Genomic DNA, 16,006 nt, shown 5'->3' on the forward strand with positions numbered 1-16,006 from the left:
GCCAGGTGCAGGAAAAGAGGGAGTCAGGAGGGAGGAATAGACAGAAGGGCAAGAAGAGAGTTCAACAAGACTCTGGAACACACACACACACACCAGTCCCGTTTATTTTTAGCCTCTGACCTCTTTAGCCTTCTGCTTGTGCTCTAAGGACTTCATGTGCTCCACAAACTTGCGGGGAGTTTTGAAGTATCGACTGCAGACGGTGCAAAAGGGACGGAGGAAGCGTTTGGCCAGCTGGAATGAGACGGGGAAGGAGGAGAGGTGGGGAAGGAGGAAGAGGTTGGGGATGGAAGGGAGGGAGGGAGAGAGGGAAGAAAGCAAGGAAACAAGGAAGGAAGAGGGAGGGAGGAATGAAAGCAAGCAAGGAAGGAAGAAGGAGGGAGGGAGGAAGGAAGGAAAGCAAGGAATGAAAGCAAGGAAGAAGGAGGGAAGGAGGAAGGAAAGGAAGGAAAGAAAGAAAGAAGGAAGGAACGGAAGCAAGGAAGGAAAGAAGGAAGGCAAGATAGGGAGGAATAAGGTGGGAGGAAGGAAAGGGGAAGGAAGGAAAGAAGGAAGAGGGAGGGAGAGGTTGGGGATGGGAGGGAGGGAAGAAAGCAAAGAAACAAGGAAGGAAGAGGGAGAGAGGAAGGAATGAAAGCAAGCAAGGAAGGAAGAAGGAGGGAGGGAGGGAGGAAGGAAGGGAAGGAAGGAAGAGGGAGAGAGGAAGGAATGAAAGGAAGGAAAGAAAGAAGGAAGGAAAGGAAGGAAGGAAAGAAAGAAGGAAAGCAAAGAAAGAAGAAAGGAATGGAAGCAAGGAAGGAAAGAAGGAAGAGGAAGGAAAGAAGGAAGGAGGAAGGAAGGGAAGGAAGGAAGAGGAAGGAAGGAAGGAAGAGGGAGGGGTTGGGGATGGAAGTGTGGGAGAGAGGAAGGAATGAAAGCAAGCAAGGAAGGAAGGAGGGAGGGAGGAAGGAATGAAAAGAAGGAATGAAAGCAAGGAAGAGGGAGGGATGGAGGAAGGAAGGAAAGGAAGGAAAGAAAGAAGGAAAGGAAGGAAAGAAAGAAGGAAAGTAAAGAAAGAAGGAAGGAATGGAAGCAAGGAAGGAAGGAAAGAAGGAAGAGGAAGGAAGGAAGGAAGGAAGGAAGAAGGAGGGAGGAAGGAAGGGAAGGAAGGAAGAGGGATAGAGGAAGGAATGAAAGCAAGCAAGGAAGGAAGAAGGAGGGAGGGAAGGAGGAAGGAAGGGAAGGAAGGAAAGAAAGAAAGAAGGAAGGAAAGCAAAGAAAGAAGGAAGGAATGGAAGGAAGGAAGGAAAGAAGGCAAGATAGGGAGGAACAGGGAGGGAGGAAGGAAAGAAGGAAGAGGGAGGAAAGCATGTAAGGAAGAGGGGGGAAAGAAGGGAGGAAGGAATGAAAGCAAGGAAGGAAAGGAGGAAAGCAAAGGAGGCAGGAGAGGCAGGAAGGGATTGGGAATAGAAGGGAGGGAGGGAGGAAGGGATATTTAGTTCAGCTGAACAATCTCCTGCCGTTTTCCAGAAATCCAAGCTCCAAATTTACCCGGGGAATCTTGTGTTTTACCTTGTGTTCCTGAGTCCTCCGGTGTTTGATGAGGTCACCTTTGAAATTCACCTGGCAGGTGTTACACCAGCGTGGCTGGCTCTCGCTGCAAAGGAAGGGAAGCTCTCAAGGAAACCAGAAAAGGATTTCTCCACCTCCTTTCAGCCCCCCCCCCTCACCCCCACCCCCAGGCTCCCCAGATAGCCCCCTAATCCTTTGGGCCAAGAGAGCAAATGGCCCCATCGGGAGGCAACCTGCTTGATTTCTCTCGTTTGCAACCCGGAGGATTTCCACTCTCTGGTTCTTGATCCAGAGCAAGGCAGGGGAGCGCAACTTCACGTGTGTGTGTGTGCGCGTGTGTTGAGGTTCCTAAATTGCAAGGTTTCCGCCCCCCACACCCACCCATCTCTCTCGGCTGGCACCGCTGGCTCCTTCCCCAAAGGCGGCTGGGAGGCGAGGCAAACGTTGCTTCTCTCCTGGATTTCCTGAAGCCGCTGCTGGTGTTGAACCCCTGACAGGTGAGCCTGGAAATTCTGGAGCAAGGCAAGTGCAAGCAAGCAAGGAAGGAAGGAAGGGAGAGAGAGAAAGGAAAGAGAGAGAGAAAGGAAAGAACAAGAAATGCAAAAAAGAAAGCATGAAAGAAAAGAAAGAGAAAGGAAAGAAAGACAGAAATAAAAAGAGAAAAGGGAGAAAGAAAGAAAGAAAGGAGAAAGAAAGGAAAAAGAGAGAAAGGAAAGAGAAAGAAAGGAAAAAGAGAAAAAGGAAAGAAAAAGAAATGCAAGAAAGAAAGCATGAAAGAAAAGAAAAAAAGGAAAGAAAGAAAGGAAAGAAAGAAAGGAAAGAAAGAAAGGAAAGAAAGAGAAAGGAGAAGGAAAGAGAGAGAAAGGAAAGAAAAAGAAATGCAAGAAAGAAAGCATGAAAGAAAAGAAAGGAAAGAGAAAGAAGGCAAGAAAGAAAGGAAGAAAAAAGACAGGAAAGGAAAGAAAGAAAGACAGAAAGAAAGAAATGAAAGAAAGAGAAAGAAGGCAAGAAACAGAAAAAAAGAAAGAGAAAGACAAGAGAAAGGAATGAAGGAAGGAAAAGGGAAAGAAATAAAGAGGAGAGAGAGAAGAGGAGGGGAAGGGAAGAGAGAAGAGAAGAGAAATTGCTTAGCTCATTGGAAGCTGGATCCTTGCAAAGCAAGCAAACCGAATCAGTTTTTTTACGGAGAGCTAAAGGGAAGGCGGCCAGTTTGGGGATACTGGTAGTCCTCAACTAACGACTACATAATTGGGATCACGATTTCCACTCTTATGTAAGGCCGTTGTTAAGTGAGTCGTATCTGCTTTTGAATGGAAGCAAGGGGGGTAAGGGAAGGAAGGAGTTGGGAATGAGAGAGGGAGGGAGGAAGATGAGTGGAAGAAAGGGAGGGAGGGATGAAAGGACAGATAGAAGGAAGGCAAAAGAGAGTGGGAGGGAGGGAAGGAAGAAAGGAAGATGAGAGGAAGAAAGGAATGAAAGGAAGGGGAGAACGAAAGAGAAAGTCGGAGGGAGGGAGGGAGGGAGAGAGATGAGGGAAGGGAAGGAAGGGAAGAAGGAAGATGAGAGGAAGAAAGGGAGGGATGAAAGGAAGGAGAGAAGGAAGGCGAAAGAGAGTGAGAGGGAGGAAGAGAGATAAGGGAAGGGAAGGAAGAGAAGGAAGATTATAGGAAGAAAGGGAGGGATGAAAGGAAGGAGAGAAGGAAGGCGAAAGAGAGTGGGAGGGAGGGAGAGAGATGAGAGGAAGGAAGGAAGGAACGGAGAGAGATAAGAGAAGGGGAGGGAAGGCCATTCTACATGCAGACAAGGAGCCACTTAGATTTTGCTTCTGTTTCTCTTCCTTTTAGGGAATAAAGTGCTTTGTTCTCCTCCTTCGAAGGATTTCAGCATTCCCTTCTTCAACACAAGTAAAATCCTGCTTCTCCCCAGACAGAGACGCTGGCTGAAACCACCTATCATCCTGCCTGAGCCCCAGGCCCACCCAACTGCCCCTCTGGGCAAATGCCTTGCCCCCCCACACACACACACCTGCCCTTCGACCCCCCTCCGCACCTGTTGGTTGTAGCAGTTGCTTCTGCAGATGTAGCAGTAGAATTTCAAGGTGGCCCCAGGGGGGGCTTGCAGGGGGGGCCCGGAGGGGCCCAGCTTGAGGGCCGGCGTGGTGCTGATGGCTCGGCTCTCGCTGCTCTGCTGGATGGTCACCTTCAAGGCGCCTGCATTGCTCAGCACCTGGCACAAGGGAGGGGAGAAGGAGAGGGGGGCACAGCTCAACTCTCTGGCTTCCGCCAAAGGGAGAGGAAGAGGTCCTTCTTCCGTCCACATCTGGGCAGCTGTTTTGCACCCCTCGGGCACCTGGGGAATCGGAATGGGACAACTTGCCATGGCCAACTCACTGCGGGACAATTTAACAATTTCCACCTGATACAAAAATGTTCAATTTTGCCATTCACCTTTCATTCAGTCCCTCCTTTCGCATCCTTTCTTTCGTGCGTCCATTCCACCCTTTCTTTCATATTAATGTAACCCTTGCCGCACAGCGAATTGTCCCGCAACAAGTTGGCTCATTGGATGTGGCGAGTTGGCCATGATGAGTTGGCCATGATGAATTGGATGTGGTGAGTTGGCCATGAGTTGGCCATGGCAAGTTGGATGTGGCCCATTGGATGTGGCCAGTTGGCCATGATGAGTTGGCCATGATGAATTGGATGTGGCGAGTTGGCCATGATGAGTTCGTCATGGCAAGTTGGATGTGGCGATTTGGCCATGATGAGTTGGTCATGGCAAGTTGGATGTGGTGAGTTGGCCATGATGAGTTGGATGTGGCGACTTGGCCATGATGAGTTGGCCATGGCGTTGGATGTGGCCAGTTGGTCATAATGAGTTGGCCATGATGAGTTGGCCATGATGAGTTGGCCATGGCAAGTTGGCCATGATGAGTTGGCCATGGCGTTGGATGTGGCCAGTTGGTCATAATGAGTTGGCCATGATGAGTTGGCCATGGCAAGTTGGCCATGATGAGTTGGCTGTGGTGAATTGTCACAGACCTTCTGGGGATGGTGCTAGCCGCAGGAGAGCTCAGGGTCATTCCACCTACATTCACTCCCCCCACCATTTTTGGCTCACCTCTGAGGTCTTCTCCTCCTCTTCAAAGTTCTCCTCCGAAGCCTCCGCGGTGACCTCCCCTTCCCCAGCATCTAGGAAACAAGAGATTGTGAGGAAGTCTGGATTCGAACACAGAGACAGAAGAAGGGCAGGTGGTCTCTCCTTGGCAACATATAATCGAGCCGAAGGCAAACCTTCGCTCCGCCGAATGGTGGCTGGGCTGCCTGGCCTTCAAGATCCCTGATTATTGAGCTGTAGAAAATTGGGAGGGTCCCTGAAGGTCATCCAGTCCAGCCCCTGCTCGGTGCAGGGAAGCGTTCTCAAAATATTTGGCTTTTCTCTTTTTCAAAGAACTTGTAAGAATATTTAACTTTATTTCTTTAGCATGTTTTGCTGTAGATCTTTATAGAGGTAGTCCTCGACTTACGACCACAATTTGAGCCCATTTATGTTGTTAAGTGTGACATTTGTTAAATGACTTTGCTCCATTTTCTTGCCGCCGTTGTTAAGTGAATCACCGCAGTTGAGAGGTTAGTCACCCGGTTGTTAAGTGAATCTGGCTTTTCCCACGGACTTTGCTTTGCCCAGAAGGTCGCAAAAGTGGGATGACGTGACCCCGGGACGCTGCAACCCGTCGTAAGTATGAACCAGTTGCCACGCATCTGAATTTTGACCCCGTGAGTATGGGGATGCCGCAACGGTCATTAAGTGTGAAAAACAGTAGTAAGTCTAGTTTCTCCCAGCGCTGCCGTAACTTTGGTCACTAAATGAACTGTTGTAAGTCGAGGACTGCCTGGATTGAGAGTCCCTGATTTACAACCATCGTTGAAGCTGGAATTTCAATCGCTAAGGGATGTGATCATTGGTGGAATCATCGCTTGCCTGATTTTAATGACCTTTTTGCACGGTCCCTAAGCAAATCAGGCAGTTCCGTCTCCCCCCCTTGACGATCACGGGACCCCCGAAATGCCCCAACGGTCATCAATATTTACCTGTTGCCACGAATTCTGTGTCTCCTCCTGTCTGAGCATCTTCTACTTTGGGAAACTCTGGTGCATCTTCAGCATTGGGGATCTCCACTTCACTAGCGGGGCAAAGGAGCAAAAAGAGGAGTAGAATAAAATAGAAACAGAAACAGAATTGAATTCTTTATTGGCCAAGTGTGATTGGACACACAAAGAATTTGAAGCTCCCAATTCCCTCCCCCTCTGCTCAAAACGACACTATAGGGCACTGCACACCAGGAAAACACAACACAAGGACAGTCCCCCCCCCCCCCCGAATGCCATCCCTCTGCTAAACAACTAATTCCCACCACACTGTCAAACTATTTACTAAGACTGTATTAATGTTATTCTTCTCATCCTCCCTAGGACCCCTCTCCCTTTCTACTTAGGACAATAACTTTGTTGTTTGTATCTCTGTGACTTTTATTGTTTTATTTAGTTTTCTAGTGTGATTTTGATGGCTTATTTGGTATCCTATGACCATCCCTAAGTGTTGTATCTTATGATTCATGATTAATGCATTTTTCTTTTTATGCACACTGAGAGCTTATGCACCAAAAACAAATTCCTTCTGTGTCCAATCTCACTTGGCCAATGAAGAATTTCTATTCTATTCTATTTTCTACTCTATTCTATTCATTCCTATTCTATTCTATCCTATTCATTCCTATTCTATTCTATTTTCTATTCTATCCTATTTATTCCTATTCTATTCTATTTTATTCTAATTCTCTACTTTTCTTTTCTATTCTATTTTCTACTCTATTCTATTCATTCCTATTCTATTCTATTTTCTATTCTATCCTATTCATTCCTATTCTATTCTATTTTCTATTCTATCCTATTTATTCCTATTCTATTCTATTTTATTCTAATTCTCTTCTCTACTTTTCTTTTCTATTCTATTTTCTACTCTATTCTATTCATTCCTATTCTATTCTATTTTCTATTCTATCCTATTCATTCCTATTCTATTCTATTTTCTATTCCATCCTATTTATTCCTATTCTATTCTATTTTATTCTAATTCTTTTCTCTACTATTCTCTTCCATTCTATTTTCTACTCTATTCTATTCATTCCTATTCTATTCTATTCAATCCTATTCTATTCTATTTTCTATTCTATCCTATTCATTCCTATTCTATTCTATCCTATTTTCTATTCTATCCTATTCATCCCTATTCTATTCTACATTCTCTTCTCTTCTCTACTCTTCTATTCTATTTTCTACTCTATTCTATTCATTCCTATTCTATTCATTCCTATTCTATTCTATTTTCTATTCTATCCTATTTTCTATTCTATCCTATTTATTCCTATTCTATTCTATTCTATTCTATTTCTTTTCTCTATTATCTCTTCTATTCTATTTTCTACTCTATTCTATTCATTCCTATTCTATTTTCTATTCTATCCAATTCTATTTTATTTTCTATTCTATTCCGATTTTTAAAAAAATAGTATTTATTACATTTTCCAACATTTTTTTAAAAAACCACAAAACACACAGCTTTTCCGTATCGATGTTCCGTATACATGTTTTTCGTAATAATCCTATTTCCAAAAATAAAATTATATCTCTGTATCACTATCCTGTTGTATCCACATTACACTCTATATTTTATACTTATACCTTAAGTTTTACATTTATTCTCAAGCCAGGTCTATTCCAATTTCTATTCCATTCCATTTCATGCTTCTATTCTTTTTTATTAATTTTTCTATATTCTCTTCTATTCATCGATAGGATAAATTTATGGTAAACTCTTTATTGGTCAAGTGTGACTGGACACAGAAGGAATTTGAACCTCAGTGTACATAGAAGCAACAGGTGAAAAATCATGATCCTAATTTATGATAAATTATTTATTGATAGGATAAATTTATGATAAATTATTGGCAAGTGCAATTGGACACACAAGGAATTTGTCTCTGGGGCAGAAGCTCCCACTGTACGTAAAAGCAACGGGATAAATCATGATCCTAATTTATGATAAATTATTTATTGATAGGATAAATTTATAATAAATTATCAGCAAGTGTGACTTGACACACAAGGAATTCAAAGCGCTCAGCGTACATACAAGCAACCTGTGATCAATCATGATCCTAATTTATGATAAATTATTTACCGATAGGATAAATTTATGATAAAATTATCGGCAAGTGTGATTGGACACATAAAGAATTTATCTCTGGTGCCGAAGCTCTCACTGTACGTAAAAGCAACAAGCGATAATTACAAAAAACTCAGAGCACATCCAATGAGTCATGTCAAGAGTGCCTGAATCTCTTTGTGACTTTTGGAAAGCATGTGGTAGATCAGTGTTTCTCAACCTTGGTAACTTGAAGATGTCCGGACTTCAACTCCCAGAATTCCCCAGCCAGCATTCGCTGGCTGGGGAATTCTGGGAGTTGAAGTCCGGACATCTTCAAGTTACCAAGGTTGAGAAACACTGTGGTAGATCTCCAGGAAGAAACTCCAAGGAACGAATCCAAAAGGCGCTTTTTTTTTTTTCCCAGGATGCAACTGGACTTCCTTCGTTTTTCTTTGAAGAGGTTTCACTTCTCATCCAAGAAGCTTCTTCAGCTCTAGCGAAGCCTTTTCAAAGAAAAACCAAGAAAGTTCCAGTTTCCTCTTGGGGAAAGAAAAAAAAAAGTGCACATTTTTGGGGATCTGCACCATGTCCAAGGGAGGAACATTTAGATGACCCTTGCAGGAATCGTGGTTACCTTCGGGGCAGCTTGGCCGCTGGTTCGCCCTCTTCAGAAGACTCCAGGTGGGTCTCTGCAAGGCGGAAAAAAATAGGTTGAAGACCCCAAATTTCTGTAGCCAAGTGAGACGGCCGTTAAATGAGCTTGGTCCCACTTTACAGCCTTCCGTGCCACAGTACAGGTAGTCCTTGACTTACAGTAGTCTGTTTAGTGACCAAAGTTACGACGGCTGGGAAAAAATGTCCCTTCTGAGCGTTTTTCAGAGTTATCCACTTCCTGCCATCACGAGATCAAAATTCAGTGGCTTGGCAACTGGTTCATACTTACGACGGTTGGTGTCCTGGGTGTGTGTGTGTGTCACGTGATTCACCTTTGCGACCTTCTGACAATGGGGAAGCAAGATTCACTTAGCGATGTGACTAACGTAGCAGTGATTCACTTAAACCGCTGTGGCAAGAAAGGGAACCAACGTCTCACTTAACAACAGAAATGTTGGAGTCAATTGTAGTTGTAGGTCGAGGACTACCTGCAGTTAAGTGAATCTCTGCCGTTGTTAAGTGAGGAACAGGGCTGTCGAGTGGCTTCCCCATCGACTTTGCGAGTCGAGGAATCCCCAAATGGAATCAAGATACCCCGGGGCACTGCAACAGTCATAAGTTCATGCCAGTGGCCAAGCCTATGAATTTTGATCACATGACCAGGGAGATCTGCCACGCCTCTTCCCGCTCGTTTCTGGGTCCCAAATATCTCCTTCCAAGGTGGATAAAAATCGATTATTTTTTAAAAACTTAAATCTGATTTTTTTAAAAAAAAAATCAAATTTATTTTAATAAAATGCTTTTGGAGTACCAAAAAAAATCTAACTAAAGATAGGCGGTTGTGTTTTTTAACTATGGATTATTCTAGGCAAAAGGACACTAAAACAATTTCGGTTAAATGAGAACTATGATATGTTGAAAGTAAGACTCATCAAGAACTTTGACATTTGATATGAATGTCAAAGAGATGCACGAAAGCTAATTGTAACCAATTGACACACTTTCTACAAGATGTAATGTAAGATGATTATTTTTTGTGTGTGTTGTTTGCTTAATAAAAATTTTAAAAAAATGTAAAAAAAGAGTTTTTAATTTAAGATCCATTCGTAATTTAATTTATTCAGCACGAAATGGAGCTTAGTTATGTAGCGTGAGGCTGTACACTCTGCAATATTTAACAGATGAACAGAGTTAGAAGGGACCTTGTAGGTCATCTAGTCCAACCCCCCTCACCCAAGCAGGAGACCCCTACACCATTTCTGACAGAGGGCAGTCCATTCTCTTCTTGGAAGCCTCCAGGGATGAAGCTCCCACAACTTCCGAAGGCAACTTCTGTTCCATGGGTCGATTGTTCTCCCTGCCAGAAAATTCCTCCTCATTTCCAGGTTGAATCAATCAATCAATCAGAATAGAGCTGAAAAAGGACCTTGTAGGTCATCTAGTCCAGCCCGCTGCCCAAGCAGGAGACCCTACATCTGCCTCTACCTAGGATTGAACTCACAACCTCCTGATTGCGAGGTGAGAGCTCCACCTTTTTTGGATCACCGCAGCTGTTGGTCAACTCGCTCAATGAATCCAAGCTCCGCAAACTAAATAGGAAACCTCCATTTTGTTTGTAAATAATAACATTAAGAGATTATAACTACCAGCCAAGAAGGAGTCCTCACATTTAAAGAGCATCTGTCATTTCAGATCCATCCTGGCAGTGCCTGTTAGTGGGCGTGGCACGACAAAACCGCACTCGTCAAAATCGCGGTGATAAAATCGCGGCACTAAAGCCACGACGTCATCACCGCCGCGACAACAGCGCGGCAACAGAAGGGCGCTTTAAAATGGCGCCGCGGCAGAAAGCTGACTTCAATTAAGGTAAGGGTTAGGATTAGGTTTAGGGGTTTGTTTTAGGGTTAAGGTTAGGGTTAGGTTTAGGGTTAGGGTTAGGTTTAGGGTTAGGTTTAGCGTTAGGTTTAGGGTTAAGTTTAGGTTTAGGGTTAGGTTTAGGGTTAGGTTTAGGGTACTGAGTGCTTGGGAATGCGCGAATTTGCCCTCCGCGATTATGTCATCGCGGTAGGGTCGCGTTTTTCCTTAGCGCTTAGAACGGCGCGAATTAGTCTTCGTGTTTATGTCTCCGCGGATAAGGGCTTCGCGGATTTGTGGTGGAACCTTAGTGGGCATCCACTCACCTGCTGCCCACTACGTCCCTCATCTTGTTGTGTCCCTGCCCATCACCAGCCGTCCCATTAATGTGAATGGAACTGTTGAGTGTTTACTCATCATGAAACGGAGCTTAGTTATGTAGCATAGGAGGCTGTAGATTCTGCAATATTGGGACTCTCGGTGAGTCAACAGAGGGTCAGAGGAGGAGCCGCTGCGGGACGGAGACAACAGCGGCTCTTTACAAATGACAATTTAAATCGAGTCAATTTAAATCAAGCCTTTTTACTAGTGATTTAAATCGTGGTTTAAATGGAGTTGATTTAAATCAAGCCTTTTTACTAGTGGTTTAAATGGAGTTGATTTAAATCCTTTTTACTAGTGATTTCAATGGTGATTCCAATGGTTGATTTACATCAAGCCTTTTTACTAGTGGTTTAAATCATGATTTAAATGGAGTTGATTTAAATCGTGATTTAAATGGTTGATTTAAATCAAGCCTTTTTACTAGTGATTTAAATGATGATTTAAATGGAGTTGATTTAAATCCTTTTTACTTGTGATTTCAATGGTGATTCCAATGGTTGATTTACATCAAGCCTCTTTACTAGTGTTTCAAATCATGATTTAAATGGTTGATTTAAATCGTGATTTAAATTGAGTTAAATCAAGCCTTTTTACTAGTGATTTAAATGGAGTTGATTTAAATCAAGCCTTTTTACTAGTGATTTAAATGGAGTTGATTCAAATCAAGTCTTTTTACTTAGTGATTTAAATGGTGGTTTAAATGGAGTGGATTTAAATCAAATCCGCCGTTTCCTTCCTCAGCCAATATCGCATTTGCCAGCCAAACCGTCTTCTGAAGACCACTGACTCTTTCTGAGCTATCAAGGGAGGCTTCGCCCTACCTGAAGGAGGAGAGCTGGGCTGTTTTCCCACCAGTGCAGCCCCTTCCTCGCCTTGCTCCGGGACGGATGATGAGGCGCCTTCTGCCTCTCGCTTCCTCTCCGCGACCCTGGGAAAATCCTGCAGTGTAAAAGAGATTTTTAAAAAAAAAACAAACAAACAAAACAGGGGAGTGAATTGCAAGGACAACTTTTCATAATTCCTTTTGCAAGACACTTCGGGAGGGCAAAAAAACAGCGAAAGAGCAATAATAACCTAGAGAATAGAATAACAGAGTCGGAAGGGACCTTGGAGGTCTTCTAGTCCAACCCCCTGCTTAGGCAGGAAACCCTACACCGTTTCAGACAAATGGTTCTCCAACTTCTTCTTAAAAACGTCCAGTGTTGGAACATTCAGAACTTCTGGAGGCAAGTTGTTCCACTGATTCATTGTTCTAACTGTCAGGAAATTTCTCCTTGATTCTAAGTTGCTTCTCTCCTTGGTTAGTTTCCACCCATTGCTTCTTGTTCTACCCTCAGGTGCTTTGGATAATAGCTTGACTCCCTCTTCTTTGGGGCAGCTCCTGAGATATTGGAAGACTGCTATCATGTCTCCCCTAGTTCTTCTTTTCATTAAACTAGACATACCCAGTTCCTGCAACCGTTCTTTATGTTTTAGCCTCCAGTCCCCTAATCCTCTTTGTTGCTCTTCTCTGCACTCTTTCCACATCTTTTTGACCTCATGGCGACCAAATGCTTCCAGTTGAGCATGCGGGGGGGAAAGAGGATGGGGAGAAACTCTGGAAAATCAAAAAATGAAGCCCCAAACTCTCCGACGAGAAGGAGGAACAGGAAAGCAGAAAGGGAAATGAATCGTTGCTGATACCCCCTGAAAAAAAACAACCAGCATTTTTTTTCTGCATGTGCAGTGAAAAGAAATGGAAATCTGTTACGTTTTATTCCGATTTCCACCGTAACTTTTCCTGACTTTCCCGCTCGAAGGGCCTGAAGCCAGCAGATAAATGGATAAAAAACACAGAAGGGATGAAAATTGAAGGATAACCAGGATTGTTATCACTGTCATCATATTATAATGCTGGATTTTTGATCGCGATTGAGCCCCAAATTTACGTGGCTAAACAGGACAGTTGTTAAGCGAGTTGTGTCCGTTTTCACGACTTGCCTTGCCCCCATGAATTTTAATCCTGTGACCACAAAGGGGGAGGGGGAGATGACACACGCTGCAGTGGTCGTTAAGTGTGAAAAACGGGTGTAAGTCACTTTCTCCAGGACCTTTGAACTGTCGCTAAACGGAAGGCAGTAAGTCGGTAGCGAGAAGATGGGAGAAACGGCTAAAACGGTTGGTTTTAGACTGGAAACACGGAGGATACGTTCGCCCCTGGACTGGCCAAGGGCTCTCTCGTGAGCCTGCCTACCTCGCAGGGATGCTGTTCGCACCAGGGCGAGTTCTCTGCGAGGATCGGTCAGCCGTAAATGCCAGGAAGAAACCCGGATCGAAGAGGAAACTCACCTTTCGAAAGGGCCTCGCCTGGCGATGAAATGGGAGGGCTGGGAAACCCAGGTGGGGGGGCTTGAGGGAGATGGGTGGGGGGCCCAGCAGAGAGTGACGAGTGGCTTGAGGGAAGAATTGCTGTAATACAGGAGCAGCGGCCACATTGAAGCCCCTCAGGTTACCTGTAAGAACAGCCCCCCCCACAAAAGAAACAGCCAGGAAAGGAAGAGAGAGAGAAAAAGAGAGAGAGAGAGAAAACAAATCAGATATTGCACAAAACTTGGGGCCTTCCTATTGTGGCCAGCCAGCAGAGTCGGCAGCGAATTCGGACAGTGAGGAGGTTGGGGAGGAAGATGGGCCAGTCCTAGAGTCTGGGGAAGGCTCGGATGAGGGCTCTGTGTCGGCGGCAGAGAGGGGGCCAGGGCCGTCTGACAGTTATCAGCTGCCTTCGGAGTCAGACATCAGTGAGGCAGAAGAACAGCTGGAGCCTGTTCCCAGGGTGCGCATGCACAGAGCTGCCAGACGAAGGGAACAGCTAAAGAACCAGGGTCGACTTGGGAGTAAGGCCACAGGTGGACAATGAATGGCCCCTCCCAGAGGAAATAAAAGAGGAGCGAAAGGGGAGTGGAGTTTGCAGGAGGCAATTAGTTGGCTTAATTGGTTCGTGACTCTCCGAGACTCTTTGCCAAGTTCTGCAGAGATTGGCCTGGCAGCTCCCCAAGCCAGATAAGGTCTGTGACTGTAAATCCTCCCTCGAAAGACTTTGCTGGATGTGAATGAGCAGAATTCACACACCAAATTGATAAAAGGGTTTTTTTGTCGGGATGGGAACGGTTACAGCAGATCGGCTGGCACGGGCCGCCATCGCAGGGCGTGTTTCGAACCCAGGACCCTACAGTTCAGGGAGTCAAACCAAGGCTTGGGGGTGTCGGCCCTATCCCCGTGGGCGGGAATGACCCAACCCGGACAAGACAGTGGAAGAAAACAGATTTTAGGATGGCATCAGAAACATAATGGAGGAATCAGCTGGGCATAGTTTTCCAGGCACCGGCCTAAGAACTGGGAGACAGGGAGTTATAGTACTGGCCTAGGCATAAAAGGCGGCTGGATGACTTTGTTTGCTGCTGTTATGAGGGAAATAGGAGGAAGGAAGGAATATTAAGGGTGTGTTACAAATTAAGAGTAAATTAAAAATTAAAAATGACAGGATAATGAAAAGGACTAGGGGTGATGTGATAATATTCAAGTATTTGAGGGGCTGCCATTAAGAGGAGGGGGTCAACTTATTTTCTAGAAGGCAAGACAAAAAAAAAACAATGGATGGGAACTAACCAAGGAGAGGAATGAAAGGAAGAACTTCCTAACAGTGAGAACAATTAAGCAGTGGGACAGCTTGCCACTAGAAGTTGAGGGTGCTCCATCACTGGAGGTTTTTAAAGAAGAGACTAGACAGCTACATGTCTGGGATGGTATAGGGGTTCCTGCTTGAGCAAGGGGCTGGACTAGAAGACCTCTAAGGCCCCTTCCAACTTTGTTTTCCTTCCTTCCTTCCTCTCATCTTCCTTCTTTCCTCCCTCCCATCTTCCTTCCTTCCTGTCTGAAATGGTACAGGGTCTTCTGCTTGAGCAGGGAGTTGGACTAGAAGGCCCCTTCCAACTTTGTTTTCCTTCCTTCCTTCCTCTCATCTTCCTTCCTGTCTGAAATGGCACAGGGTCTCCTGCTTGAGCAGTGGGTTGGACTAGAAGACCTCTAAGGCCCCTTCCAACTTTGTTTTCCTTCCTTCCTCTCATCTTCCTTCCTGTCTGAAATGGCACAGGGTCTCCTGCTTGAGCAGGGGGTTGGACTAGAAGACCTCTAAGGCCCCTTCCAACTTTGTTTTCCTTCTTTCCTCCCTCCCATCTTCCTTCCTTCCTGTCTGAAATGGCACAGGGTCTCCTGCTTGAGCAGGGGGTTGGACTAGAAGACCTCTAAGGCCCCTTCCAATTCTGTTAACCTTCCTTCCTTCCCTTCTCCCATCTTCCTTCTTTCTTTTCCTCCCTCCCATCTTCCTTCCTGTCTGAAATGGCACAAGGTCTCCTGCTTGAGTATGGAGTTGGACTAGAAGACCTCTAAGGCCCCTTCCAACTCTGCTATTATGTTCTATTAAAAAAAATCTAACAAATAATAATAGTAATAACAGGTAAGGTCAGGAGGCTGGCAAGGAAATTAAATACAACTGTTTTCCCTCTGCATCGGGAACAAGAAGCAACTGATTCTACCGTAATTGGGATCCATCCATAAAATAAATCCATTTTCCTGTGGTTTATTGCAGCTCCATCCAGAGACTTTTAAGGGTAATGCTTGGGATTCGCCGATATCTGGATGGCAGGAAGAACCTCGGCGTGAGCCAAGGAAGACATTTGAAAGGGCCATAAATGGAGCAGCTCCTGAATTATTCAGCCACGGGCTCTTTTCTCAAATGTCTCGGCATCAAATATTCCGAAATCTAAACCGTTGGTGAGCAAAGGAGGCTCAGACCACAGGGGTGAAAACCTCACCTAGCACCAAGAACTGAAAAAGGATCCCAAAGGTTGTTTTGCTCCCTGCAAGTCTTGCAAGTTAAAACAACCAAAAAGTGACAGTCAGAAGATTGGAATAGAATAGAGCTGGGAAGGGGCCTTGGAGGTCTTCTAGTCCAGCCTCCTGCTCAAGCAGGAGAACCTATAACATTTCAGGAAGGAAGGAAGGAAGGAAGGAAGGAAGGAAGGAAGGAAGGAAGGAAGGAAAGAAGGAAGGAAGTTGGAAGAGACCTTGGAGGTCTTCTAGTCCAGCCTCCTGCTCAAGCAGGGGAACCTATAACATTTCAGGAAGAAAGGAAGGAAGGAAGGAAGGAAGTTGGAAGAGACCTTGGAGGTCTTCTAGTCCAGCCTCCTGCTCAAGCAGGGGAACCTATAACATTTCAGGAAGGAAGGAAGGGAGGGGGGAGGGAGGGAGGGAAGTTGGAAGAGACCTTGGAGGTCTTCTAGTCCAGCCCCCTGCTCAAGCAGGAGAACCTATAACATTTCAG

General features: G+C 44.9%; 1 protein-coding gene across 1 annotated transcript in view; it reads right to left on the bottom strand.

The window, feature by feature from the left end:
• Positions 1–16,006, bottom strand: part of CIZ1 (CDKN1A interacting zinc finger protein 1) — a 28,722-nt gene that overhangs the window by 7,406 nt on the left and 5,310 nt on the right. Inside the window, exons 3-11 of the mRNA XM_032233476.1 lie at positions 12,979–13,142; positions 11,472–11,589; positions 8,393–8,447; positions 5,643–5,734; positions 4,672–4,742; positions 3,601–3,777; positions 1,933–2,063; positions 1,552–1,636; positions 121–234 (exon numbers count right to left, since the gene is read on the bottom strand). Of these exons, the coding sequence (XP_032089367.1) occupies positions 121–234; positions 1,552–1,636; positions 1,933–2,063; positions 3,601–3,777; positions 4,672–4,742; positions 5,643–5,734; positions 8,393–8,447; positions 11,472–11,589; positions 12,979–13,142 (1,007 nt within the window). The remainder of the gene's footprint in view (positions 1–120; positions 235–1,551; positions 1,637–1,932; positions 2,064–3,600; positions 3,778–4,671; positions 4,743–5,642; positions 5,735–8,392; positions 8,448–11,471; positions 11,590–12,978; positions 13,143–16,006) is intronic.

The sequence above is a fragment of the Thamnophis elegans genome, chromosome 16 (genome assembly GCF_009769535.1).
Source record: "Thamnophis elegans isolate rThaEle1 chromosome 16, rThaEle1.pri, whole genome shotgun sequence".
In the NCBI taxonomy this organism is placed as follows: domain Eukaryota; kingdom Metazoa; phylum Chordata; class Lepidosauria; order Squamata; family Colubridae; genus Thamnophis; species Thamnophis elegans.